Raw genomic sequence first — 25,728 nt, forward strand, 5'->3', positions numbered from 1 at the left:
GGTAATTTTATAGACGATGACCAACAGTAATTAATAAAAACTCATGGAGAAGTACTATATAAATTAGTCCCATCCAACTACTTGATGAATGATGCCCCACGTGAAATAAAAATTTTATATTTTCATTTTTGTAGAAAAAGTTGGAATTTTAAATTAGAGTTTTGAAATAAAAATTGTACAAAAAAATTTGATAGTCTATAATTAAATTTAATGAAAATTAAACTAATAAAAACATATTAATTATTACAAATAATTTTAATTTAATATAGCATGTTTTGAAAATGTTGTGATTGTTTATTGAGGATTTAAGTCTTATACAAGCTTTAAATGTGATTGAAATTACTATATAGGTAATAAGTTTTCATCTCATAGTTTTTCATCTCGAATTTTGTTGCCCTTTATATGGTTAAGTTGAATTTATGATTACTTATTAAATATGGCCATATCTAAGAAATTGTTATAATAATTAATTATATGAAAGAGAATTTTTTATCTAAAAATTTTATTTGATAGATAAATACAATACAAGCACTTTATTGTCAATTGGCTTTTTAATCAGATGACATGATATTGAAATTAATATTAAAAGCTACAAATTTGAAAAAAATATTTAAATAATATTTTTTTAATCAAATAAGTATAAGAACTAAGCAATTCAAAAATAAATTAAAATTTTCAAAATATATTACATTAAATTGTTATGTATCAAATTGAATATTTTATTATAATATTTATATCAAAGGAAAAAGGATAGATAAAATATTTTATCTGTATTCATAAATAATTAAAATTACACAAAAATATAATAGAAAAGTAAAATTGCATAAAAAATATAGATTGATATATATATAAATATATCTCAATCTAATATAATAATAAATTCGAACATTTTTCTTATATCAAATTACTAGTTAGCTCTTATGAGAATCGGATCAAATATATAATTAAAAATAAGGAGGAAAGATTTTAGTGCTCGAGTCTAATAAGTTAGCTTAAATAATTAAAAACATGAAAGAAGGAAAAAAAAGTATTTTAAAGATTGTATAATCTATTAATAAAATATCAAACTTTTAATTTCAATAATTAATATTCAACTTATGATAATCTCAAATTAATAATAAAATATGATGATAATTATTTTATATTATATTAAATTTATAATTTAAAAAAATAAATAAGATTATAAGAAGGATTAACATCATCTTGATATAGGATGATTTAATCCTCACAAATTGGAAAGAATTATTGTTAATTTTTAGGATTGAACTTATATATCTTATTATACACTTAAAAATTATATCAATGATTTAAATTGTATAAATTTTGAGAAAGGATAATTTTGACCAATAAATAAATTATTTTATCATAATCCTTACATATATCATGTACAAAATATGATAATATTATTTAATTTAATCATATTCATAATATTATTTTATCTTATCTTATATATATCATAATTTTATATATCAACCACATTTACATAAATATGTATTTATTTTTGGTTACAAGAATGGGTCCTAAACACATTAATATTACAGACCATACACTAGATTAAAGATGAGCTAACGTAGTAGTTTTCAATTTAATGGCATACAAATTAATTCAAGATAAGTAGAGTTTTTTAAGTATTAATAATTTTCGATAGAGTTATATTCCACATGAAAATTTGTCCCCGCCCCCCAACCCAATTTATAATTTTGATGGGACCACTGCTTGAACTGTAATAAATCACTTACCTTCGCTTATATAATCCAAAAATATTTATGTGAATTTTGAAATACAAATAATATATTTTTTATAATTAAAAAAATATAAAGGTAATATCGTTTACTTTGTAAAAAATAACATTTAAGATTTTTTTTTTCAAGTAATTTATAAAAAGAATACGTAACGAAAAACTATCCCCACATCTTAGAAATATAATTCCAAATATTTTAAAATTTAAATTTTAATTCAATTGATTTTGTAATATTTTTAAAATGTGACATTTGACTTGAAATTTAAATTTAAATTGCATTTTTTTGTAAAAAAAAAAAAAAAAAGGGAACTCCTCAACGGCCCTCACATAATAAAGAAAAATATACCCTTCTCTTACCTAAAACTTGTGTAATGAAGTAAAAAACTAAGATGATAAAAAATAAAGTTACTAGAAGAGATTAGGCAAATGACTTTACCTCAGTTAATTTCCTTAAATTTTCTTTCCAAATCTTAGTTTCCTCAAGACTTGAATTGCAAAGTGCAGACCTCTCACTTGAATGAGATGTTTCTTAGCCATTGAACAAATTAATTAAGATTCCTAAGATTTAAAAAATATATATGGTCGATTTATATTCATGAGCTATAAAACTTTTAATGTTTACAACAAAATAGTGGATCATGAAACAAATGTGGAAAATAAAAAAGAAAATTTAGATTTGGGAAGAACTTAAATGAAGTTCAGATTATGAAGTTTTTTATTAAAAATAATTAAATAAAAGTTAAAATTGAAAATTTAAACAGATGGTTTGAAAGGTCTTTATATATAAATCAAGTATGCAAATTTTAAAAAAAATTTATATATTTTTGGATAAGTATTTTTACTTAAAAAATGTAACATAATTTTTATTATTAAACAAATATTAATCACATTTGAATTATAAATAATATTTTTAATAATATTATTTACATATTATTGATTCTCATTTATCAATATATGAATTTAAATTTTTTATTAACATTTTTAATAAATTATTTTTACTAAAAATTTTTCATAAATTTCATTTACCACTTACCCCAGAGATGAAATGAAGGAGAATGAGTGTTTAAAGTGAAGAAAGTAATTATTTATAGCTTGGCAGGACACAATTTCTATAACCATTAAATTCCCCATTTAAGAAGTGGTGGAGGTATCTGTAACCTTTATTAAGAGGGCATGTGTTTTGCTCTAATTCTGTATCAGGATTATCTAAAAATATGTTATAATATATATGTAAAGATTCAAATATAAATTTATAAAATATTTTTATAAGATAAAATTATAAGATTTTCAGTTAAAATGAATAATATCTCACAGATTAAATGTAGATCTTTATAAATAATATCAGAACAATCATCAGTCAAATGAGAATTAAATACTACATCGTGAGAGCTACTTTTAGAATCATATAAAAATTAAGTGTTACACTATAAAAGTTATCTCTAGAATTTCAATATCTGATGTGATCTTGTGATTTATATGTGTTTTGTGTTAGATTTGCTCAACATTTAATGTAATTTAATAAGATCTATGTGTTTTATATTGAGTTTAACAAAAACATCAAATTTTAATGAAAAAAATTTATGATATTTCAATTTAATATTAAGATAATTTGAAGATCTATTATAATATATACAGAGAGATATAAATTTAAATTTACAAAAAAAATTTATGTGATAAAAACATAAATTTTTCGAATAAAAATAGATAATATCCGGATCTTCACAGCCTGTATATAGGTCATCTTTCTTAGTCGAATTTAGTTCCCTTAGTACTTATATTTATTGGCCAATGGTCAGATCCTTCCCTCTGCCTCACTACATATAAAAATATACTGTAAAAACAGTGAATCACACTGTAAAACATAGGATTCCGTAAACTCTCAAATTTCCCCCTTTTTCCCCACGTCTGTCATGTCTACAGGTAAATTGGGATTGTCCCCCCACTTTTTCTTCACCCCTCTTAAATGGCCTGCATGGTAAAAGCCTCAATTCAGTCACCAGCAGCAACTGTAATTTTATGAGTCGAACATGTAATGTAAAATAGTGGATGCTATGTCAATGGATTAATTGAGTTGATAAGGTTCAAAATTTTCTTTTGTAAAATATAAGTTCGAATCTTGCTATCAACAGTTTTTTTAATAAATAATTTATAAATTTAATATAAATTTTTTATAAGATATGCGATCCGCTTTGATCCTATAATGAAAATACCTTCCCTTACTCTAAATAACATAAGATATTGGATTTTGTGTCAATGAAATTGCTTGACTTGGTAAGGTTTTCTTTTTTTAAAGATATAGGTTTAAATCCTGTTTTCTGCAATTTTTTTTTAGTAAATGATTTATAAATTTAATATAAATATTTTATAAAATCTGCGATCTACTTTGATCCTATAAAAACAAAATCCCCTTACTCCAAATTTTTTTGAAAAAAAAAATAGTGGGTGCAGTAAATGTAAATGCATGGTGATTGTTGTGTGAGTAAAAAGTGAAAAACAGTGAATAGTCATGAACAGAGTTTTTCCTTAGTTGCAGCATCGCAGGCAACAGCTACCTTTTATGACTTTTTGTCACTGATTCGTAAGCTTTAAAAAGGGCAGTGTCCTATAGTTAACACGACTGTGAAGAAAAACAAAAACAGAAGGATGATTATTACCCAATATGGCTTTGAACGAGCACATTGAATTTTCGTGTACCATTTACAGCGAGACTCCAATTTTGAGTCATTTCCTTTCATTTCCAGTGATAAATGTTGTATGAAAGAGGAAGGAAATAGAAGAGAAAAAGAAAACAACAAAAAGAAGCAAATTTCATCTCATTATTATTACTAGTATTATCATTTTTGCTCCTTAAATTTTTTTTTTTTAAATGATGGAAAGGTAAAAACCAAATTGAATATCTATCTATATAGTTTTCTATTTTATGATGTTTAGAAACCAGTCTTTGCTTTGGACATTTAAATACAATTTTAGTATTCAAAATTAATTTCTGTAAATGTTTGAAGAGAAGTAATTCTACATTCATAGCTCGAGAAAATATAAAAATATATCTTCTATAATTATTATAGTATAATTAATTAATTATAATTCAAAATTGTGAAAATTATATCAAAATTTTATATGTAATCTATACTTATAAGTGATAAATTCTTACATAATTTTTTATTAAGATCAGTTAATTGTAAGACTAATAAAAAAATTTTTATTAAAATTGGTTAATTGTAAGATTATAATAAAAAAAATTATAAGTGAAATATATCCAAAAAAGATTATATAAAGGTCATGAGGATATTTACTAATTAATGAGATAATTTCATCATAATTATGTCGATAAATGTAGTAATCATATTGTAATCTTAAATACTATTCTAATTATAATATTATAATTTTTAACATTACATTTGATTACATAATTACATTAACTGTATGTTTTTTATTTAGTTTTGGGATTAAAAAAATTAAAATATAGAATTGCAACACATGAATTCCAAATGATTTTTATCGATTAATCATGTTCATGGTAAGACAGATCCTAGTGATAGATTGAATTGGATGCTTCTCATGCTAATGAATCACCGCTAGAGCACTATGAAATTATGGATTTTTCTTTATACAAAAAACGATGACTTTTTTTTTTCAATGATATTAATGATATTTATTTCTCAAAATCAATTAATTAGTAAGTGATGTTTCTTCCTTCTTTATCTTTCCAGCCAATTGAATGAATGAAGAGCACTGCTTCTACCCATTACTAAGCCACCATCTCTGCAGTGACTCTCCTCCTACGGTAAAGGTAATTAAGTTTATATTAGTTTCCTTTACAATTTCACCTTTTTCTTGGAGGCTGTGGGGCTTCAAGTACATCTAATTAAAGCAAGGTCTTTCTTTGTCTTTTTTTTTGAAAAAATATTTTGAATTATTTTTTAACAAAATTCAAGATATATAAATTATTTAATCTTCAAATCAAGAGATACCATATCCAATAATTTTAAAACAATAATTGAAAGTCATATATTTAAAATAATTTTAATAAAAAATTATCAATTAAATTTAAATTCAAAATTTTTACATTAAGACGAACGATTCTTACTAATTAAATTAAACCTTTGTCGGTAATATTTTGAACTATTAGTAGTAACAAATAGGTTCTGATTTTCTTATTCAACTTTTTTTCCTTTCTTTTTTAGACAATGGAAAACACAGAAAATTCACATTGACGTAATAAATAGTAGTAGTACAATTGTACATGTAAGAACAGTATCTTTTTCCAACCTTCAATAACTGTGGACGAATCAATGTCAATTATGAGCTCTCAAGTTGTCTCTCACTTGTGAGAATGGGAGAATTGTAGCATCCCCAGAATTCCCTTCACCCCAAATTTCTCTGCCATGTAGAAATTAATATATATATATATATATATATATATATATTCTACGTATTTTAGCATTGCATCAAAAGATCATCAAATTATAAATCCTCCATTATGTTTGCAATTTGCAAATTATCATTCCCGACCGGAAAAGGGTCATCATTAAACAATGCACTATCTGTGAATATAATGGAGTTATCAATTTTTTCCTCATGTTGTGGCATTTGTTTGGATTTCTCAAACCATTTCCAATCATTATAGCGTATAGTTCCTCCTTTGCACTTATCTGATGAACTCGTATCAAGCCCCATTGCATTAGCTGTATTTCCACCAAGTGATCCTGTGGCTGGAGCTCGAAACATGTCATGGGAGAAGTTGAGTGTTGAGGTTGGAGAGCCAAGATCCTGGCTGGGGAAAGCAAACATGCCAGTAACTACGACTTGCCATGCTTTGAGTACATCGAGACGCCTTGGTCTTGCTGATAGTGAAGCCGAACCTTTGTTAATTAGCTGCTTCTGGGGTCGGGTATATGTTGTTTGACTGTTAGATTTCTAAAGATTCAATCCAAAACGACATGACGGCGTGATGAAATCCCTTCTCATAGACCATCTAAATAAAGTCTAAATTAACTTATTGGCTAAAATTCTTGCCTCAAAAACCTAGCATCAGATTTAAATTCAGCCGATCAATCTCCAATATCCACCACCCTATGAGATAGTAATCTATTTGTACATACCAACTGAAAAACCGGTTTATTTTTTTATAGTCTTATTAATATGAAAGGGTGACATATTAACATTGTGGTAATGATAGTAGCTCAAACAAGTAAAAGCTGTATGTCTAAGTTTTACATTAGTATTGATTCCTGAGTCAGTTGGATTTATCCCCCAACAAGGAAATGGGTCATTTCTACGATCAAGCAATGCTGGAAAACCTGATATATGACTATAAGTCTATCAACCATCCACTGCTATAAGATGTACTGGAATTTCAAAGGAGAGAATGAAGGCACATGGCCAATTTGTCATTTATGAGTAATTGTAAACACAGATTGTACAAGATACAGTCGACATATAACTGGAACTTGAATTTGCTATTGGTTCGTTTTTTCAACACAGCTACCAATAGGTTCATTTAAGTGCTACAACAATACATGTCCGACCTCGCCTGCCACCATAAAAATGGTTTCAGTTGGGGCATAACTGGGACTTTCACATCTTCAATGTTTCAGACCATTCAAAAGGACAGCTCAGAACCTCAAGCGCCAGTTGACAGGCAAAGAAAGAAAAGACAAAAAATAAGGAAAAAAAGTTGGGGTTATAATTATACAAGTAAATATATACCTACTGGTATGACTGTCTAGTCCTTAAGTTCATTTTTTAAAGCTTAATGTGCTTAATTGAAGTGGGCTGTTTTGATGATCAGGTGGGCAATTTTTAGATCTAAAACTGATAAAACCTCGTCTTGTGTGCGTGTCTGTCCTGGTGAGCAACAAAACATGGGCTACTGTCTAACAGTATCGGCAAATGTCTCTGATTTTGTAAAATTTACGAAGTTGCAAGTCAATCGACTTGGCATGCAGTGGCACTTCTCTGTGCTGTAACTTCGTCCCGCAAAATTAACATAAAGATGAAATTCCACTTTTCACATACCAACTTCCAAGTCGATCAAAATTAAATTGTTAGTCCTTAACGAGTTAAATTTTTTATATTTAAATTATACAAACTAAATTTTAACATTTAGTATCACGTTATATGACTAGTGATATGATGAGTTAATTTCCCCTTGAGTCATAAGTGACATACAGCAGGCATCAATGGTGACAAGTGGCACATGATAAACAATAACTTCATCGTTCCACTAATGACTCCCAATGATCCTTAAAGGCTGGAACAGATCAACCGTATACGTACACGCAAGTGAATAGCAAAAATACACAAGAATGGGGCAATAATCATAGCAGTCCCTTTGAACAATTACTACCTACCAAGAAATTTTTACTGGAGAAAAACTATAGTGCTAGATAATACTAGCATACTGCTACGTACTGTGATATGATTTACTTACTATAGCCCTCAATGTTTTTGTGTTTTTTCCACAGATTCCCGATGGACACCTTTCGTGTCACTGCCTGCCTTGATGGTTGTAGCTGCTATTATTTTAGGCCATGAGAGTACTGATATTATATGTTAGTCATTAAGACAAAATAATAGAAGTACCTTCCATTACATTAATGGACCTTATGATCCTTAAAGTCTTGAATACATTGATCGACCATACAAATTTTAAGCATGCGCTATTTCGAAATTCTTGTGCTTTTTCTTTTTGCTACAATTATTATCAAATTAGCTTATCGTAAACCTTTAATTAATAGATCATATATAATCTCTTCTAGAAATAAAAATAATATCACAATATTAATCAAATATCTCAAATATCTTTTGATCGATCTTACAATTTAACTCAATCGATTCATGTAACTTTTTTTAACCAAACCTAAAATCTGTTTCTCGACCCATACAACCCATTTTCTATACTGACCTCCTTTATATTAAAAAAAAAAAAAAAAAAAACCATATATCTTTTAATCCATGTTGAATAGGGATGTTTTAAATTAGAAACATGCATGTCAAAAGTTTTAGTTTGTACATGCATGATATTTTCTTCTTAACAGAGAGAAAGTGGGAATTTCACTGAATTGAAGATGAAATACATAATTAAGGATCTACATTAACCTTATAAAAACCAAGCAACAGATCAATGCCAAAATAGGTAACAGGCACTACAGAAAGCCTAATACGCAACCCCTAAACTTAATTCAAACTGGTTCTGATCTTTGACAGGTCCTAAATAATATATCTATAAAAATAAAGAATGATAAAAAATTGAGAAAGTCAGAAAAGAAAAAGGAGAAATGCGTAAAACCATAAAAAGGAAAATTATGGATAGAAAATGCATTAAGCAGAAAGAAGACAGAAAAGCCCAATTGAAGGAAGAAGCAAGAACAGCCCAATTGAAGGAAAAAAGTCATAAAGCAACAAATAATGGGCTACTACTGCTATTGAACAGTCTGTTTGTGAGAGAAAAACAGTCCCTTAAAAATAAAAAAAATTGAAAAAAAAAAAAACCACTGCCCCAGTAACAGTGAAATGGATCCCTTCTTTAATATATGGTAATAGAGTCATTAGATTTGAGAAACGAAACCCCATTCCCTCAAGGGCCAAGGCCTCAAACCCCAAGACGCCTCATTGCCACCATTCGCAGCTGCACATCACAACAGGGTCAACCATATAGGGGAAAATGCCATAAAAACCCACATAGGAAGCTGACCCTCAAAGTAGAAATGCATTGCATAATTGGTGAGTATGACACTACAAATCAGGCGTGAATGTATTTAGCAATAAGCAGATTTCTGTAAATATTGGGTTTTATAAAGGTCAGTGCTTACTTAGTAACAAATAATGCTCAAAAAGTTTGAATTCCATAATGGTAACTGCCTGCTAGCTTATTAGATAACTAAAAGAAAAAAGCCTCGAGAAAATTGAACCAATAACTAATAGATTTACTCTGTTACACCTTTATGATCTTTTCCCGTGCTAAAAAATTGAATAACATTGACACTAAATGATGGTTACTTCTAAGGGGCATCAGGGTTTTATGATCTCTGACCAATGCCGATATTCAAGTAATTGCCAAAGGGAGAAACTGGTACTAGCATCTGAAATTTTCCCATTCACATTGGTATATGCAAACTGAATTTAACCATGCAAGTGTACTGGCATCTGAATCCTCATAAGCTCATTGTTCAGAAGGAAGAAAGCCCTGCAATTTTTCGGAATTTCTCATACGAGACCCAGAAAACGAATTGCCAAGGTCCAAGCCTTGCCCATGTTGGAAAGAAACCTTTCCACAGTGCTGTCAATCCTTCAACTTTCACCGTCTTCACCAAACAATCATACGAGTTCTTGTACAACACATTTCCTTCCTTACCGACTGCTTGATTCATCATTCTCGTCTTCACAACATCAGCCGGACAACTCAGCATTGTGGCAGAGAGACCTGACATGATCGATGCCAATGTGTGGGCATAGATGTTATCATCAGATATCTGATTATTGATAACAAAACGTTTTGCATGATCATAACAAGCCAGTTCCCCCATATTCACTAAAAACGCTCTCTGGACATTTGGGAAAACTCCTTTCCAAAGACCTCCAAAACCTTCCATGGTTACAATCCTTTTTAAAGCATCAAATGATCCTTTGTATCTAGGTTGAAGACCCCTGCTTACCAGACGGCCATCGGCTTGCATCCTCACCTTAACAAGATCAGCTGGACTTGCCACAAACTGTACTACTACTAATAGTAAGCAGAAAAATTCTACCAATTACATTCCAAAGGAATATTTAGCATAAACATCTCATCAAATATATATATAGCATATAAGTTTCACTTCAATCAAGAGTATTTGACTATTTTTTACCAACCAAATCTTCTTTTTTTTTTTTTTTTGCAATTTCAAGAAAGCCAATCAATTCGTTTATATTTGACTATATTTTGTTTCAGTAAAGACATACCTGAGCAATAACGCCGGAAATGCCACCAACAAAAGCTTTAGAAGACAGAGAAAGAGACCTATCGGAGCTCACGGAATTCCTTAAATTCTCGTAACCCACGATCCGAATGGGAGTGTAGAATAGATGCCTGAGAATGGCTGGAGAGAGGCCTTTATACAGACTCAAAACGCCTTGTTCACGGACGATTTCGGAAGCGACACGGAACGCGTTAGTGGGGCGCCTGGAGGAGGAGGAGGAGAGCCATTGAGACTCGCCGTGGAGTTGGAGCCTCGTCTTGGTTAAGTCTATCGGGAAGGTGGAAGCCTCCGCCACCATAGCCGATAGTGACGTCAGCAAGATCTTAATTCGGATTCTGTTTCGGGTTTGGGCGTCGTCGGGTCCGGGAACGCTTTTCATTTGACCATCCGAGAGATCAAGTTTGAGCGGCGCGTCGAAGAGAAAATAGTAATAATAAAAGTGAAAAAAGAATCATTTTTGAGTTGTAAAACGACGAATGACATGCCGTTTTAATGAGTCTCAAGGACAACACGGTCCAATAAACCCTCCGAAGCTACAACGATTTCCGCGCTGCCGCTAAATCCCTCCTGAATGGCTCCGGCGATCTCTCCGTCGGACACGACTTAGTCTCTCACGTTCACACCCTCTGCAAACAGGGCCTCCACCCTCTCGCACGCGACTACTTCCTTAGATCACTTGAGGTTATAATCAATTAAGCCATTGAAATCTCTTTCAATATCCAGTTTCTTAATTTCGTTATTTGTTGGGAAACATAGGAAGCTTTTGAGAAAAATGAAGCGTCGAAATTTTGGCGCCATTTTGAGGATTATAGCAAAATTGAAGAAAGATTTAGTTGCCTATGCTTCAGCCATCTTCACTGAAGATGCTTAGAGATTATTTTACATCCATCACTGAGCACAGTGAGTAGACATAAACTAAATATGATAACACTGACATTAAAACGATACAAACGAAAAAAACATAAATAATACGGTTAAAAATTTGTAGAAAAATTCATAAGTAAATTTTAACAAAACAAATATATATATTTTATATTTTCCTTTCCACATGAATTATATTTTTCGTAAAAAATATAATATAAATATACATATTATTAATATTTTACAAGAATATATGAATTGTTAGATATATTTGAGAAGACTAAAAACTAGTGTTTAAAGAAATGATTGAGTTATTATTAATGTAAACGTTTATTAGTTCTTTGACTCCCAATCGAAGCAAATTTGTTGTAATGTAAATGGTCTGTATATGCAGATCTTTTGTGACATAACAGCTGTCTTTTTGGGATTTCAGTACCAACAGCTGTTCCTTAAAACACATTTGATTCTTTCTTCTGAATGATATCGCATTTCATTTTCAATGCAAGTTCATTGTCAGAACTTAAAGCACAGTAAGAACCTCAAACGACCAATCAATTATTCACATTGTTACTGAACCATAAGGTTCATATGTACCGTTGCCATGTGTAACAATCTTCATTCATGGGTATTTTTCTCATCATAATTTAATCCAGGTACAGGAGGAACCCATCCCACGTTGTTGCCTTGGCATCGACGATTCTCTTCCTTTTTTATATACCAAAATAGGATAAGAGACCAGACCAATGACAGACTAACGTGACAGTTACATACCCCCCCCCCCCCCTTCCAATTTAAAACCAACAAGCCAAATACATTAACCAAGTAAGTTGAACCGACATGTTATACCCATAGTTAAATCACAAGGATTATCATCAGTCATCAGATATACCCGACTATTTATTGGCTAAAATACTGCTAATTGGTTCGGACCCTATGGTTTTTTCGCATGTTAAAAAGGTTAAAAAGATCATTGTACCCAAGAAGCTCTCATATGCCGGACATACGAACCAGCTTATTGTAAAGAATGTGATCATCCCTTCCTGTGTTACTCTCTAACAAAGCACTTTGCACAAGTTCCTGATGTGGGAAAGCAAAACCATCATTAACCATAGTGCAATAGTAACAGAAAAAAGCATAATTACGACAGAAACAACCACAAAAACCAAAGGATCATGAATCCTACTTTAACATCCTTATGAGAGAGAAACTTCCCCAAATTGTGAATAATCAACCGCATATCTTCAACCTGTAGAAAATAATAAGTGATCATTACAACTAGTGTTAGAGAACATACCAAAATGAGTAAAAAGATTTTGATCTCACCCTAATGTAGCCAACTCGATTCCTGTCAAAAAACCTAAAAGCCTATTACAACGAAGGCTTGCATTAATAAGGGAAGAAACCTGAATTGCATACTCAAACAGGAAAGATCCGAGGCAAAGGAAATGAAAGGTGAATTGGAAAATACCTGCAACAAATCCTTATTGATAGTATGCTCCTTCTTTGGATCAACTTTCAGCTCCCACTTTGCAGACCTATCTCCCTCAGGCCCAGGCTCTGTAGTAGCAGCTTTTGTGGTGATTTCCTCTTTGGAGGATTCCCCTGCTTCATCCTTCTCAGCTTCCTTTTCGGGCTTAGCATCTGTAACTGTCTTCTCTTCTTCATTTTTCTGTCAAAGATGAAGGTACAATCTTTAATAAATAAGGATAAACAACAGCTCTGACCATATGAAAATGAATTCACCAAACCAAACCACCATAAAGAAATCCAGGTGTAAAATAGAAGTCAATCATAATATAAAATAACATAAATATTTAATACTATAGAACCCAGTAACAAAATCTTCTGCATAAAATTATAAGGATGCATCCTGAGGCGCATAAGTGAAAATAATGTTTGACAAAAACCATTTCAGCTTCCCTGTTCAAAAAGGAGGAAACCCCTACCTCATAAGAGGAATTGGGTTGTGGACCTGCGTCATCCATTGCTTCATATTCATCAGGATCTTCCTCCTGATATTCATCATCTATTTCATCTTTTGTCTTTGACTCCTCAACATGATCAGCAGTAGTTTCTTCCTTGGTCACAATCATTTCATCCTCCCGCTGAGCTTGCTGAGCTGCACTTGATGTGTCTGATTTAGTAGATTCATTTTTCACAGGGAGCTCATTGCCTTTCAATCTTTTTGTTGGTGACTTATTCTCAGTTTCCTTCTCACGGATTTCTTCCTGTTGCCTCTTACGCTGATTTCTTTTTGTCATAAATCTTACACGCAGCTTCTACACATTGAAAAGGATGTCACTGACAATTCTTCAGAGAGGGAATCAAGTAAAATAAGCAAGAAGAACATCATATACCAACCTGGAGAAATGTTAAAATATGGCAACCCATTTGATATTGAAGCATTTCATATAGCACCTCTGCAAATAATGAAAGCTGCAAAAATGGAATACACTTGGTGTAAATGAAAAAGTACGAATAAAAACTAAAATTGCTTCAGATATCATGAAGTTAATAAATGAAAATATAGAATGGCAAATATTAAAAACACTCAGATATTAAGGCAGAAAGGTAACAAGGAAAAACAAACCTCATATGTTGATTCTTCAATGTCCTTATCAGTATAATCCAAAAGTGAATCCAGAGAAAGTGACAATGAACGCAACTGTGGCATTAGAACGAATAATTAGACAAGTAATAGCGAGGAATATTAGACAATTTATGCATAAAAACACTTTCCTTCACAAAAGTTCAGCCACACATACAACACAGTACTTTAAAGATACGATTAACTTACTTTAGAATCCTTGCTCCACTTTGTTTGTAGAATCAATCCAGGATGCCTCGGAGGAGGCTCTTCAGACTTCCTCTTTTCTTTCAAGTCCTTGTTATGATTGCCTTGGGATTCATCTTTACTGTCTTTGTCCTCTTTCTCATCTTTTGGCTTTTCCCCCTCTTTCGATTTTCCCCCCTTGATGTCATAATTATCGTTCATGTTAATCTTTTGCTTGTCAGCCTTGATTTCTGATTTACTTGAACTTGCAGCATTACCTTGTTTCTCTAAACCTGTTTGCTTACCTATATTTGAGGTCTCACTTCCAGCTTGAACCAACTTTTTCTCATCCTTATCACCATCTTTCTCAATTTCAGCTACTTCATCCTTAGCTTGTGTAGTAGGAACCTTTGTTTTAGGCACCCTCGTAATAACTTTCTTCTTTACAGTTGTTTTCACACTGGCATTTTCTACAGCTACAGCACTGGCATCTGAATTATCCTTTGGTTTATCTTCAGGGCACCCCATTTCTATCTCCACTTTTTCCTCAATGGGAACACCATTATCTTCACTCTGATCAGTTTTCCCAACTGCCTCCTTTTTTGTAATTTTTTTCCGTACAAATGTTCCAACCCCAGCACGACCAGCAGAAGATTCTTCCTGTTGACTGGCAACCTCTGATTTGGTATTCTGCTCTCCACCATCTTTGTCAACCTTGTCACTTTGTTTGCTAGCAGTATTCACTTCGGCAGCTGTCTTATTAGCAACTTTCTGTTTGACAATCCTCTTTATAATCTTTTTCTTCACAGACTTCACGGCACCTGTCTTAACAGCAGCTGCTTTTCCACTTTCCTTATTCTCGGGACCTCCTCCCACAGTTATTTCACTGTCATCTTTTACCTCAACTTTAGTTTCACCCCTACTAACCTTTCCTTCAGCTGCATCTCCTTCAAAACAGTTGCTATCTTCCTCCTTTTTGTTAGCAAATATCCCATGACTAGAGAATGCAGACTGACTCATTTTTTCTAATTTGCCTCTTTCCATGTGTTTTGCAGAATCTACTACATTGTCTAGCCAACATAAATGAAAATTTCAAGTAAAGGGAGGAAACTATTATTCTACTTTAATTGATCATGCCCATAGAAAATATGTGAGCAAATGGATAAGATGATGAATTTGTAATAACCAATTCACCTTTTGATCCTTCTTTCCTCTCCTTTGCTTTCTGAAACAAAACAAATTTACCATTAATAAAGTAGGCAACAACTTCACTATTCCTTATTTTATTACAAAAAATTGTCGGGAAAGAAAATAAGAAACTAAAGCCATGTTTGGTGCATAGGATGATAAATAGGATAGCATTCTAATCATCCTATATTCTGTTTGATTTGTATCTAAAGAAAGGAATAGGATTGCAAGGAAGATTAACCATCCTCTTAGCATAGGATGATTCAATCCTCCCAAAGTGGAAAGGATTATTTTTAATTCATGGGATTGAACTTACATGTCCTATTATACCCCTGAAAATTATATCAATAATTTAAATTGTATAAAATTTAAGAAAGGATAATTTTGACCAATAAATAAAATTATTATATCATAATCCTTGCACACATCAAACACAAGATAGGATGACATATTTAATCTAATCCTATTCATAATATCTTCTTATTCTATCCTATCATACCAAACACATCCTAAGGGTCAACATGTATCCATCTTAACCCAAAACAGATATCAAGTTGATTCAATCCTCCAAGCCATTATTTGTCCAAAATCTTTGGAAACTTGACAAAAATTCAGAGATCATAATGACATTCAGGATGCATGACAGGCATTTATGTAAAGCATAATCCAGTAAAGATTTTGGCATTTTGCAACATAGTAATACTTCCAGTTTGTTGTGTGTATCAATGTGTCTGTTTATTTGTTACAGGTATATGTTCACACTTCATACGAATACAGTATGCATATGCATCTTCTTAATACATCATATAATATATATATATATATATGCATTTCTTCAGACAATAACCTCGAGCACTAGGCAATGTAGAAGAAAAGGCAGGAAAAATAAAATAGAATAATACCTCTCCTTTCAAAGAAAGCAGCTGCTCTCTCTCGAAAACAGCTTTCCTATGAGCTAGCCATTGGGATCGCCATGTATCAAATGAAGGGAGGCATTCAGATAAATCTGGAACAAACAGTACAGTGACTTCTTTATGGCTAAACAGTCCATCCTTGCCAACTCTGTCATAATGTATCTGCAAATAACCAAGAGAGCTCAAAACTAGATTCCTGTCATCAAGAAACATGTCCAAGAAACAAAATCTAAACTTAACATATTGCAAGAAGAAAGATCAATACAACTTCTAAGCTCATCTGATAGAGAATGTGATGAAGTCTTGCCACCCACTAAACTGCCAGGTTGCAACCAGATAAGTTTTACATAATTCTACACTATTCAGTCTACTAAGTTTAGAATATTTCCCTATTTTCCAGCTACCAGTATTACCAGCATATATAGTCACCAAGATTAAAACATAATAGAACCTAATCAGTATCATTAAGTGCTCATGGCATCTTTGTCTTTCTTTCCTAGAGAAGCTCTATGGAATCAACCTCTTGAGAAAATGGAACATGAAAGCAAGTGATTTCTCCAAATTAATTTCAAGATGAAAACCACCAAAAAAATTAGCCGTCCTCAATGGTCATGAGTGTCTGGTCTACACAATCACCGAAAATAAGAAATAAATAAACCGATAAAAGATTTGATCATGGATGTTGAGAAATAACAATTTAAAAGGGAGTTCAAGTCCAATAGAATCCACATTTTTACAACTAATCCTGAGCAATAGAATCAAAAAGCTTAAATAAAAGAGAAGGATCCTGCAGAATAATTTCGAATAAAAAGATTCAAATATAAAGAAGAAATTTTTATCAGCAGAATTGCAGCTTCTGGGCAATATCAAACAAGGTTTCTAGGAGACAATTGGAACGAATAATAATACCTCAATGAAACGATTCCAATGCTGACAGTTCTGCAAATCAAGACTCACTACATCCTTTGCATACCTGCTCAAGTAAATAACTCCCTAGATGAGAAATGACTAAAGTTATACATAGTATTCTGCTACCAGAAGACAGAACAAACCTAAGGGCTGTTCGAATTAGAGAAGACTCGTCATCAGTTGGGTTACTTCCATCAGCAGAAACCCAAGGCCCGCCAATTGTCATGAAACAATTATCCTTTTTAAGAACAGCAAACCTTAGAATATTGCAAATATGTGGTATACAGTCATCAGGGATATTTTCAGATGACAGCTCTTCCAAAGCACTCCTGCTTAATCCACTCATTAAAACCATCTGAACAAAAGTCAAAAAGTACATTATTCAAGCACAATTAAAATCAACTTTGATATGGAATCTTCAATATTCCTATCAGAGAAAGTGAAAGAGACAAGCAGTAAGAGAGCTTAAATCATGCATGAATTATTACAAATGAATTGTTAAAAGGAAACTTCAAAGTAATACACTGCTTGCTTAAACTACAGCATAGTTCATGCTTCTACAGCTTTTCTCGATTAGTCAAATAAGTCTGAATATGATACAATAAACTTTGACAACAAGACAGAATTTTCTTCCTTTGAAAAATATTAACTTTAACAAAATGCACCGATCTTCTTTTCAGTAATTCAGCATGTTCATATAAGTTTCACAACAAATTAACAAGAAATTCCATTCATAACAAAGTAGGCATTAAAAAATGCTTTAATCAGCAAGAACTCCATTCTACATCATCCATATATTATGTTCTCATGGCTAACAACAAACCCCATAATGCAGAAAAAACAAAATCACCAATTCACATTTTATAAGAACTTGCTTCCCACAAAAAGATAAAAGAAAAAAATAAAAATATTATAGATAAAACTGTAGCTTCTGTTTTTGGATGCTACATTTACAAATGACCAACCTTTGCATTCCACACTGTACTTCCTTGTTCAGACTTTTCAGATTCAACAGGCAAAAGCTTGCTGGAAAGTTCTTTTGATTCAGCTAAACTATCTTCTTCAATGAAATCATGCTCAAAGCTGCTTCAGTCAACAGAAACTAAACTATTACAATTTCATAAAGTATAAGATGCAGTATTGTTTAGTTCATTAAAGTAAGTTAGAGAGGGAGAAATGAGGGGGTGGAAATGCAAAGAGAGGTGGACGTTGATTTGGATCCCAAAACTAATGTTTGTCTTGGTGTTTTGCTTTCCCCAGGCAAAAGGCCAAGCTTCATGACAAACAATGCATTAGCAATTTCACATCCTAAAATAAATAATTAATTGATTAAAAAAGTAACAATTCACAGATAAAATATCTAAAACCATGATGCCAAGACCACTTCAGTCTTTAGCCAATAAATATACAACAAACCAAGAAGTTCAGTGCTAGTTGAGATGTCCAAAACCTATTCAAGTAACAAAGACATCCAAGAAGGATACCTGACAGGAGTATGCATAGAGAGCTTAAGGTTCTCCTTTGGCCAGTTTATAACAACCTATAAAAGTTGAAGATGTTAGGTCAAAACAAATATCTAAGAACACAAATTTAACACATCACTGAATTTTGAGACAGAGAGGGAAAGACCTTAGAAAATTCAGGAGATACAAAAAGTCTGGGATATCGCTTATAAATTGACAGATAATCTCTCTCTACATCTACCAAGGTGGATGAATATACCTGCATGTAAGCAGAAAATTATCGAAAGGATTAAAAACATTTTCAAATGACATGCCTATACAGAAAATACATATCCGTATTATAGGAAAAATATATATTGAAAAAGGTCTCCAACTCAGAAAAGTTAAATAAATTCTCTAGAATACAGGTAAATTTTCATCAATCAGAACAACTAGAAGTTGTAATGAACCACCACAGTTTAGAGCAGTCTGCAAATACAAACCCAGGAAGCTCTGAAAGTTTTGAATTAGTCTCCATAAAAGGAATATAGTTTACCCAATGGAGAAAAGGGTGAGAGGATGAGGGCAAAGAAAACATTCAAAGAAATGAGAGGATCAAGGAGCAAAATGAAACCAATCAAAGTAAAATATCAGAAAGGGCGCCCCAAGAAAACAGGATTAAAACAATAAAGTCAAAATAACTGAGCAACGGCTTATACATATGTAGAATTCTCTAGATTGTGGAAAACCCAGCAACTAGCCCTGCAATACTATGAGCCAAAGACCAAGAGGAAGCAACGAAAATTGAAGGACCAAGAAAGAGTGATAACAGGAAGATTTAGGATGCAAATCAGATTCTGAAAGGGAAAAAGCAAATTCTTGAAGAAGTTCAAATTATTTTCAAATGGGAAGCTCTTGCATTGTCCTTTTACCTTGCAGACATATTCTCTCCTTTTTTCTTTAACAGGTGAATGATGCCTTCAGCAATACAGAATACCAAGTTAGTTATTAAGACTGTGAGAAACACAAAGAGCTAAACATTCAGAACTACAGCAGGACGGAATGTAAAACATCAAGATCCACCTATGGGAAACTTCACGACACAGGGAGTCTCGCCTCACAGGTCGAGCCTCTTTTGTCAAAGAGGAACCACGGTGGTCCCTAGAAATTCTTGGTGTTCTTTCACACATAACTTCAAGTGCACGCTTGCACTCTCGTTCTCTCTTCTTCTCCCGCTCTCTTTCCTTCTCACGTCGCTCCAAGAAGCGCAACCATTCTCGTTCTCGTAGTCGTTCTCGTTCCCGCTCCCTTTCCCTCTCTCTTTCTTTCTCTCTTTCACGCAAATGCTCCCGACAACGCTCCTCCTCTCTCAGCTCGAACTCCTGAAGATAACCGGCCCTGTGATCCTTTCGTTCATCAATCCTAGGATGACCACTGCGTGACAATGTACTACCCGAATATTCAGACTCAAGGGATGTAACATGAAGCCCTTTTGTTCCATAATCTCTACCAGGTGGTAGGCTCACTCCATAACCAGGATTTGCTGAATTAGGTGGATACATGAGATCATCCACGTTTCTCCTTGGAGCTGCCCCTAAAATTGATGGAGGTTGTCCACCATATGAAGGAGAAGAACTAAGCAATGACAAACTGTGGGGTTCAGCATCTATTCTTCCTCCATAAGGCATAAGATCTTGGGTAGAATGACGACTAGAAGCACTCCTTGCTGCAAGATAATCAGCTTGTCTGCCAGAAATGTGTTGCTACTTAGTCTAGCAAGCAATATACTACCATCTAACAAGCAGTCAACAGACTATCACCATGAAGGATGAGAAGGTTGACCTTGGCCATATATTTACAAGGGAAAGACTATAAGTGAAGAACAGTAGCTATTAAACACAACCATCCTCAATTGGAAATTATATATTAAATGTTTCATCAAAATAAAAATACCTTGAACTACCATCAAGAGAGGCTGATTGAGCTTTGAGTAATTGCTCTTGTCGAAGCAAGACAGCTTGATCAAGATGATCATATATCTCAGACTGTTGCACAAGATAGTAAGTATTAAAGATCAAAACTAAAAGAGAGAACAAGAAACAAAATTACAAGATGGACAAGGAAGAAGCAGATTTATATTCAGAACATAGGAAAAAGCACGACAAAATGCAAAAGAAGCTAACAGAAGAAATATCATGAAATTGCTAGACCTGCTGCTGATGACCAAAAATAGCAGAATCAACATATCTTCCGGTTGGCTCACTAGGCAATTCTCTCCCCAGATAACCACCCTGTCGTTCCCCATATTCTCTTCTCTCCACTGTAGCATAGTCAGGAATCTTCTTTGCATACATTTGATCACCTTTGTGACTATAACTGTGACTTGATGATGAAACATAGTCAGCAGATGCAAATTTTGGTGAATCTGGCATAGCTGAGGTATAAGCACTACGAGCTTCCAAAGCTGATAATCCAGTCCCTTTGGAACTTATTGCAGGAACCTAGTAATAAAAATTCATCAAATCCAAAATTCGATCAATAAAATTCAATACTATTGTCCGTTAACACACACTCTGATGCATGTTCATCTAACATTACATACTAATGCCACCTTAAAACCAACTAAAAATATAACATGTAGTAACCGTAATGTGAAAAAAGGACATCATGGTTGACTATCAGACAGCTAAGACATATCATAAGCTCCCAAGGAAAAGAAAAACAGCACTCAACAGATGAAACTGACCTGATCCTCAAATATCTATGATAAGGGTTAAATATTAAAGAAGAAATTGAAGATTTACAGCAAGATGAAATAATATACAAATTACCAAAACAAGCACATAGGAAAAGAAACCAACTTCCACTGACCTGATGAGTAGCACTCAAAGCAGTTGTGCCATATATGGAGCTATACGCCCCCCCATAATGAGCTGAAACTGAAGGAAGGGCTCTGTAACCACCAACTTCTGCTTCTTGAGCACTACCTAGAATCGATGAGTGCCGAGAAGACAAGGACATTTGAGCTCCCCCATCGGGTCCTCCAACAGAGCTACCAGAATAACCAGCCCCTAGCTACAAAATTTACAAAAAATGAGAAACAAAACCAGACCCATGATAAGTCTTGAATTATAAAACATGCGTAGAATGTTATTGCCAGGGAAAATACTAAAATCCAACAAAACCAGGCGCAATTCCACAGCTCTAAATCCAATTATTCACTCGTATTAAACATGCTCAGCAACAATAAAGATTTTAAAATAATCATTTAAAAACAAAAAGGTTAGATGTCACAGCAACATCAAAGCAAGCAAATTTTATCAGTTTTTCTCACAAAACCAATCAGTATAACCATACAAAAACCTTCTACAATCAGAGCATTCAATCCCATCATAATACATACAAATTAAAACAAAACCCATTAGAAACTAATTACAAAAAAAAGGAGCTTGAAAAAATAAAAATCCTATGGTGAAAAAAATAAAAATAAAAAATAAAAGACTCACATTTTGGGCGTATCCAGATTGGCCGCCGTAGAGTTGCTGCCCGTAGGCATTCGTCGCTCTGGACGAATACATTAAACTAAATAATATAAATTAAACCTGCATTAAACAACATACAAAACAATGTCAATTAAAAAATAAAAGAAACAACATCTTTCTTTTACTTGAAATATAATAGTAGAAACCCAGATTCTTTTTAATGCAAAAAATCGGATAAATAAATTAAAAAACTTAAAACCCAAAATGGAGAAGATAATGGGTAATTACTCAAAAGACAAGCGCAAACAGATTATTGATAATTGTGAAAAAAAATGGAAAATTGACAAACCCTAATGCATGGGGGAGAAGAACTGAGAAAGGAAGAAGGGACGCGTTACTTTAAGGATGACTAGAAACTGAGACAAAACAAGTACTCAGACAAAACAAGGATGATTAGCACCAAGTTTTGTTTTGGTGTCATCGTTTTCATACGACGCTGTCAGAGTGGTTCATGGGCGGCGGGCGTACGAGAAGTAACTGGTTTAATAAATGTCAGCCCAGACTTTCATGGGCCTTAATCAGGTCAGTTGATTTGGGCCCTTATGGCTCGAAGCCCGAAGCAGTTCCAAGATAAAAACCCAAAGATTTGTTTAATCAACACCATTTAATTTTATCTAATTATTCGTATATTTTTATCACATAAAATATTAATAATTTATATATTTATATCATATTTTATAAGAAAATTATATGTTATAATTTATATCAATGTAAAAATATAAAATATATATTTTTAATTTTATTAAATATATTTATAATTTTTATTAAAATTTTAAATCATGTTATTTTCGTATCTTTTATTCGTATCATTTTTATATTATATCACTAAATTTTATTTAAGATTGTTGGATCTACCTTTAATTTCTATATTTTTTTATGTGTCTATAATATTTAGTAATTTTTTCATGATTTTTGTTTTTTATTAAAAACTAAAATAAAACCCAAAATCGTAGAAATCCAATATTAAATATATAATAACAATATAATTTCTTTTCAAATCTTGTATGTTCAATAAAAATAAATGATTCAATGAAAGTATCGAACAGTTTCATTGTTATTAACAAAATATCAAAACGTAAATAAGATCACGAAGAAAATATAATAGTAAGATTGTTTGATTATTAAAAAAAATAACTGCATCCATATTATATTAGTTATAAACAAAATCTTGATTTCGCTTATTTATTGATTTCTCAATAAATAATTTTATTTTCAAAATACAAATTTAGCGAGCAAGAATAAAAATAATTTTTAAAAAATTAATAAAAAATAATTTAAATTATTAATATAAAAAAAGTGCATCTTTCTCTCTTCATACATGCTGACTTGGATTTTTTAATCATGTGGATTTAAATTTCATAATTTAAAATTAAAATTTCCGTGGTGAGACATTTGTTTGGAAGAAGTAGTGATGTCCTTGTTTTTTTAAAGAAAATATATTGTCATATCTTGGCCTAGATCATCTTAAGCATGTGTTGATAACAAAATTTTTCAACTTCTCTATCATATTTGTTCTTTTTTTTTTATTTATTTTCATGTAAATGAAATTGTAGCTTAAAAATAATAAAAATAATTGTGATGACTAAAATTTAAATTTCAATCTCATTGCATATTATATTTGAATTAAGTTTCTAATTTTTTTCTTTCCCTATTTTAACTCAACAAGAAGAATTTCATTTACAATTCTTTTTATTATAATATTGTAATTATTCAATCACAACAAAAAAAATGTAAAGATATACCCTTTAAAAGTATAGATTTTATATAATTTTTTTATAAATCTTACACAATATTAAATTATTATTAATTAATTGTACTATAATAATTACATGTAATACACTCTCCATCCAACAATATTTGTTAACTTGTTTTTCATGAACAATATGGATAATTAAATTCAAATCTAAAACAAGTCTTCAAAGTTAAAATATAAATTACTCTTAGTCCCTTTTTATAAAATTTGTTTACATAAATTTTAAAAAACCCTAATTTCCTTTAAAAAAAAAAACTCCTTTTTTCATTAACCACTTTTATCACCAAAATGATTTATCCCTTCTCTCATATTTTCTCAGCTTTCTCAAACCATCATCCATAGCTCTTTGATGGAACCACAAAATTAAATTAAATGTATAAAAATATAATATATGATTATTAAATTAATGAAATTATCAAAGGCTAGTAAGAATAATTTTTAATTTTTTTTATAATTAATATTACGTCAGTTAATTTGCATCTATTTGTCAAGAATTGATACAATTAAATATTTTCATTTTCACACTTTTTATTTCTTTTAAATATAAAATAAAATAAAATAAAAAACCTCACCTCTTTAAATATTGGTTCTAAATTATCCATTGATAATAAAAACAAAACAAGCAAAGGTCAAAGTCAAAGACAGCTCTCCAATCAACGGAGGAGATTCATAGAATATTCCTCAAAGTCTCCAAACTCATGATTGACGGTCAAGTTGCCGCGTGGTGGTTCGATCTTAAACACGGATCATGGATCAATGTTTCGTCACGTAGTCACGTGACATTAAATTAATCCTACAAATAGTTGTAATCAAACTGGGATTAGCATCGACTACGGCGCACTAATGACGTGGCAAAGGCTAGAACCACAAGTTAATAATCTTTTTTTTTTGCCTACGTTTCTTCTAAAAATTCTACGATGCTTATCCCTAGTCTACTACTTTTGGCAAGTGGCACGTTTCGCTCTTTTAGTGGTGTTGATATAACCTTTTGATGACTCATTCACTAAGTGTCCCCATTTATTGGCAAAGTGAGAGCTAGCTATCGGCATTATATTATCGTGTAAAATATAAAAATTATATATTAATATTATATTATATATAGAAATTATTTATTATAATTTATATTGATATAAAAATATAAAATATATTTTTAATTTTGTTAAATTTTTATATAATTATTATTAAAATTTTAAATTTTATTATTTTTTATTTATTTTTATATTATATTTATATTATATCATCATATCATATTTTAAATTATTAAGTAATTAAAATTTATTTTAAATTTATTTACAAATTAATTTTTAAAAAATTTAAAAATTAATTATTATAAAGATAAAATTAAATATCATAATAAAAAATTAAAATTAATAATAAAAATATATATAAATATAAATGTAACAATAATAATGAAATTGAGATGTCAATCAACTTTGTGACCAAAAGCAATTTATCGTTATAATTGAAAAATGTCATACTTTAATTTTACATTAAGACATTTGATTATTATGGAATCTAATGAACCATTGAATCTTTTTCCTCTCTAATCTCTAATTGAAAAGACGATGCGTTAAAAGCCTTCGGTAAAAAGAACTTAAATGTGATGGAATCTAAATATATCATTAGTTTATTTATATAATTATTT

The 25,728-nt window shown here is 31.4% G+C and overlaps 2 protein-coding genes across 9 annotated transcripts; both read right to left on the reverse strand.

Annotated features, from left to right (window-relative positions):
- Positions 1 to 9,433: 9,433 nt before the first annotated feature.
- On the reverse strand, positions 9,434 to 11,224 carry UCP3 (Mitochondrial substrate carrier family protein). The gene is made up of 2 exons (XM_022878258.2): positions 10,685 to 11,224; positions 9,434 to 10,455 (listed from the first exon to the last, which is right to left on the reverse strand). The coding sequence occupies exons 1-2, from the start codon at positions 11,078 to 11,080 to the stop codon at positions 9,913 to 9,915; spliced, it is 939 nt and encodes a 312-aa protein (XP_022733993.2). The 5' UTR covers positions 11,081 to 11,224; the 3' UTR covers positions 9,434 to 9,912.
- Positions 11,225 to 12,093: 869 nt separating this feature from the next.
- Positions 12,094 to 22,706, reverse strand: LOC111288655 (protein SHORT ROOT IN SALT MEDIUM 1-like). 8 transcript variants are annotated; one of them, XR_016341838.1, is made up of 22 exons: positions 22,620 to 22,706; positions 22,295 to 22,390; positions 21,660 to 21,863; positions 20,999 to 21,289; positions 20,742 to 20,833; positions 19,872 to 20,534; positions 19,721 to 19,766; positions 18,976 to 19,068; positions 18,831 to 18,886; positions 18,312 to 18,429; positions 17,490 to 17,701; positions 17,347 to 17,410; positions 16,426 to 16,599; positions 15,530 to 15,560; positions 14,360 to 15,405; positions 14,153 to 14,227; positions 13,924 to 13,998; positions 13,509 to 13,841; positions 13,031 to 13,231; positions 12,886 to 12,907; positions 12,746 to 12,808; positions 12,094 to 12,639 (listed from the first exon to the last, which is right to left on the reverse strand). XR_016341838.1 is itself a non-coding variant. In XM_089760137.1 (22 exons), the coding sequence occupies exons 3-22, from the start codon at positions 21,807 to 21,809 to the stop codon at positions 12,550 to 12,552; spliced, it is 3,915 nt and encodes a 1,304-aa protein (XP_089616263.1). In that variant the 5' UTR covers positions 21,810 to 21,859; positions 22,295 to 22,390; positions 22,669 to 22,706; the 3' UTR covers positions 12,094 to 12,549. The 8 variants fall into 8 exon arrangements, 7 of the variants coding, with proteins under 7 accessions (XP_089616263.1, XP_089616258.1, XP_089616262.1 ...); XM_089760137.1 differs by having other exon boundaries at positions 12,886 to 12,927; positions 21,660 to 21,859; positions 22,669 to 22,706; XM_089760132.1 differs by having other exon boundaries at positions 12,886 to 12,927; positions 22,669 to 22,706.
- Between the last annotated feature and the right edge of the window lie 3,022 nt (positions 22,707 to 25,728).

This window comes from Durio zibethinus, chromosome 4, assembly GCF_047325235.1.
Source record: "Durio zibethinus cultivar Kanyao isolate XHJ-2024 chromosome 4, ASM4732523v1, whole genome shotgun sequence".
Taxonomy (NCBI): domain Eukaryota; kingdom Viridiplantae; phylum Streptophyta; class Magnoliopsida; order Malvales; family Malvaceae; genus Durio; species Durio zibethinus.

Coding starts and splice junctions, on each gene's coding strand:
- UCP3 (XM_022878258.2), bottom strand. CDS start 11,080: ATGAAAAGCGTTCCCGGACCCGACGACGCCCAAACCCGAAACAGAATC. Junction 10,456..10,684: donor TTTCCGGCGTTATTGCTCAG/GTATGTCTTTAC, acceptor GTAGTAGTACAG/TTTGTGGCAAGTCCAGCTGA.
- LOC111288655 (XM_089760132.1), bottom strand. CDS start 22,366: ATGTATTCGTCCAGAGCGACGAATGCCTACGGGCAGCAACTCTACGGC. Junction 21,864..22,294: donor AATCTGGATACGCCCAAAAT/GTGAGTCTTTTA, acceptor TAAATTTTGTAG/CTAGGGGCTGGTTATTCTGG. Junction 15,406..15,529: donor GAGGAAAGAAGGATCAAAAG/GTGAATTGGTTA, acceptor TATGTTGGCTAG/ACAATGTAGTAGATTCTGCA.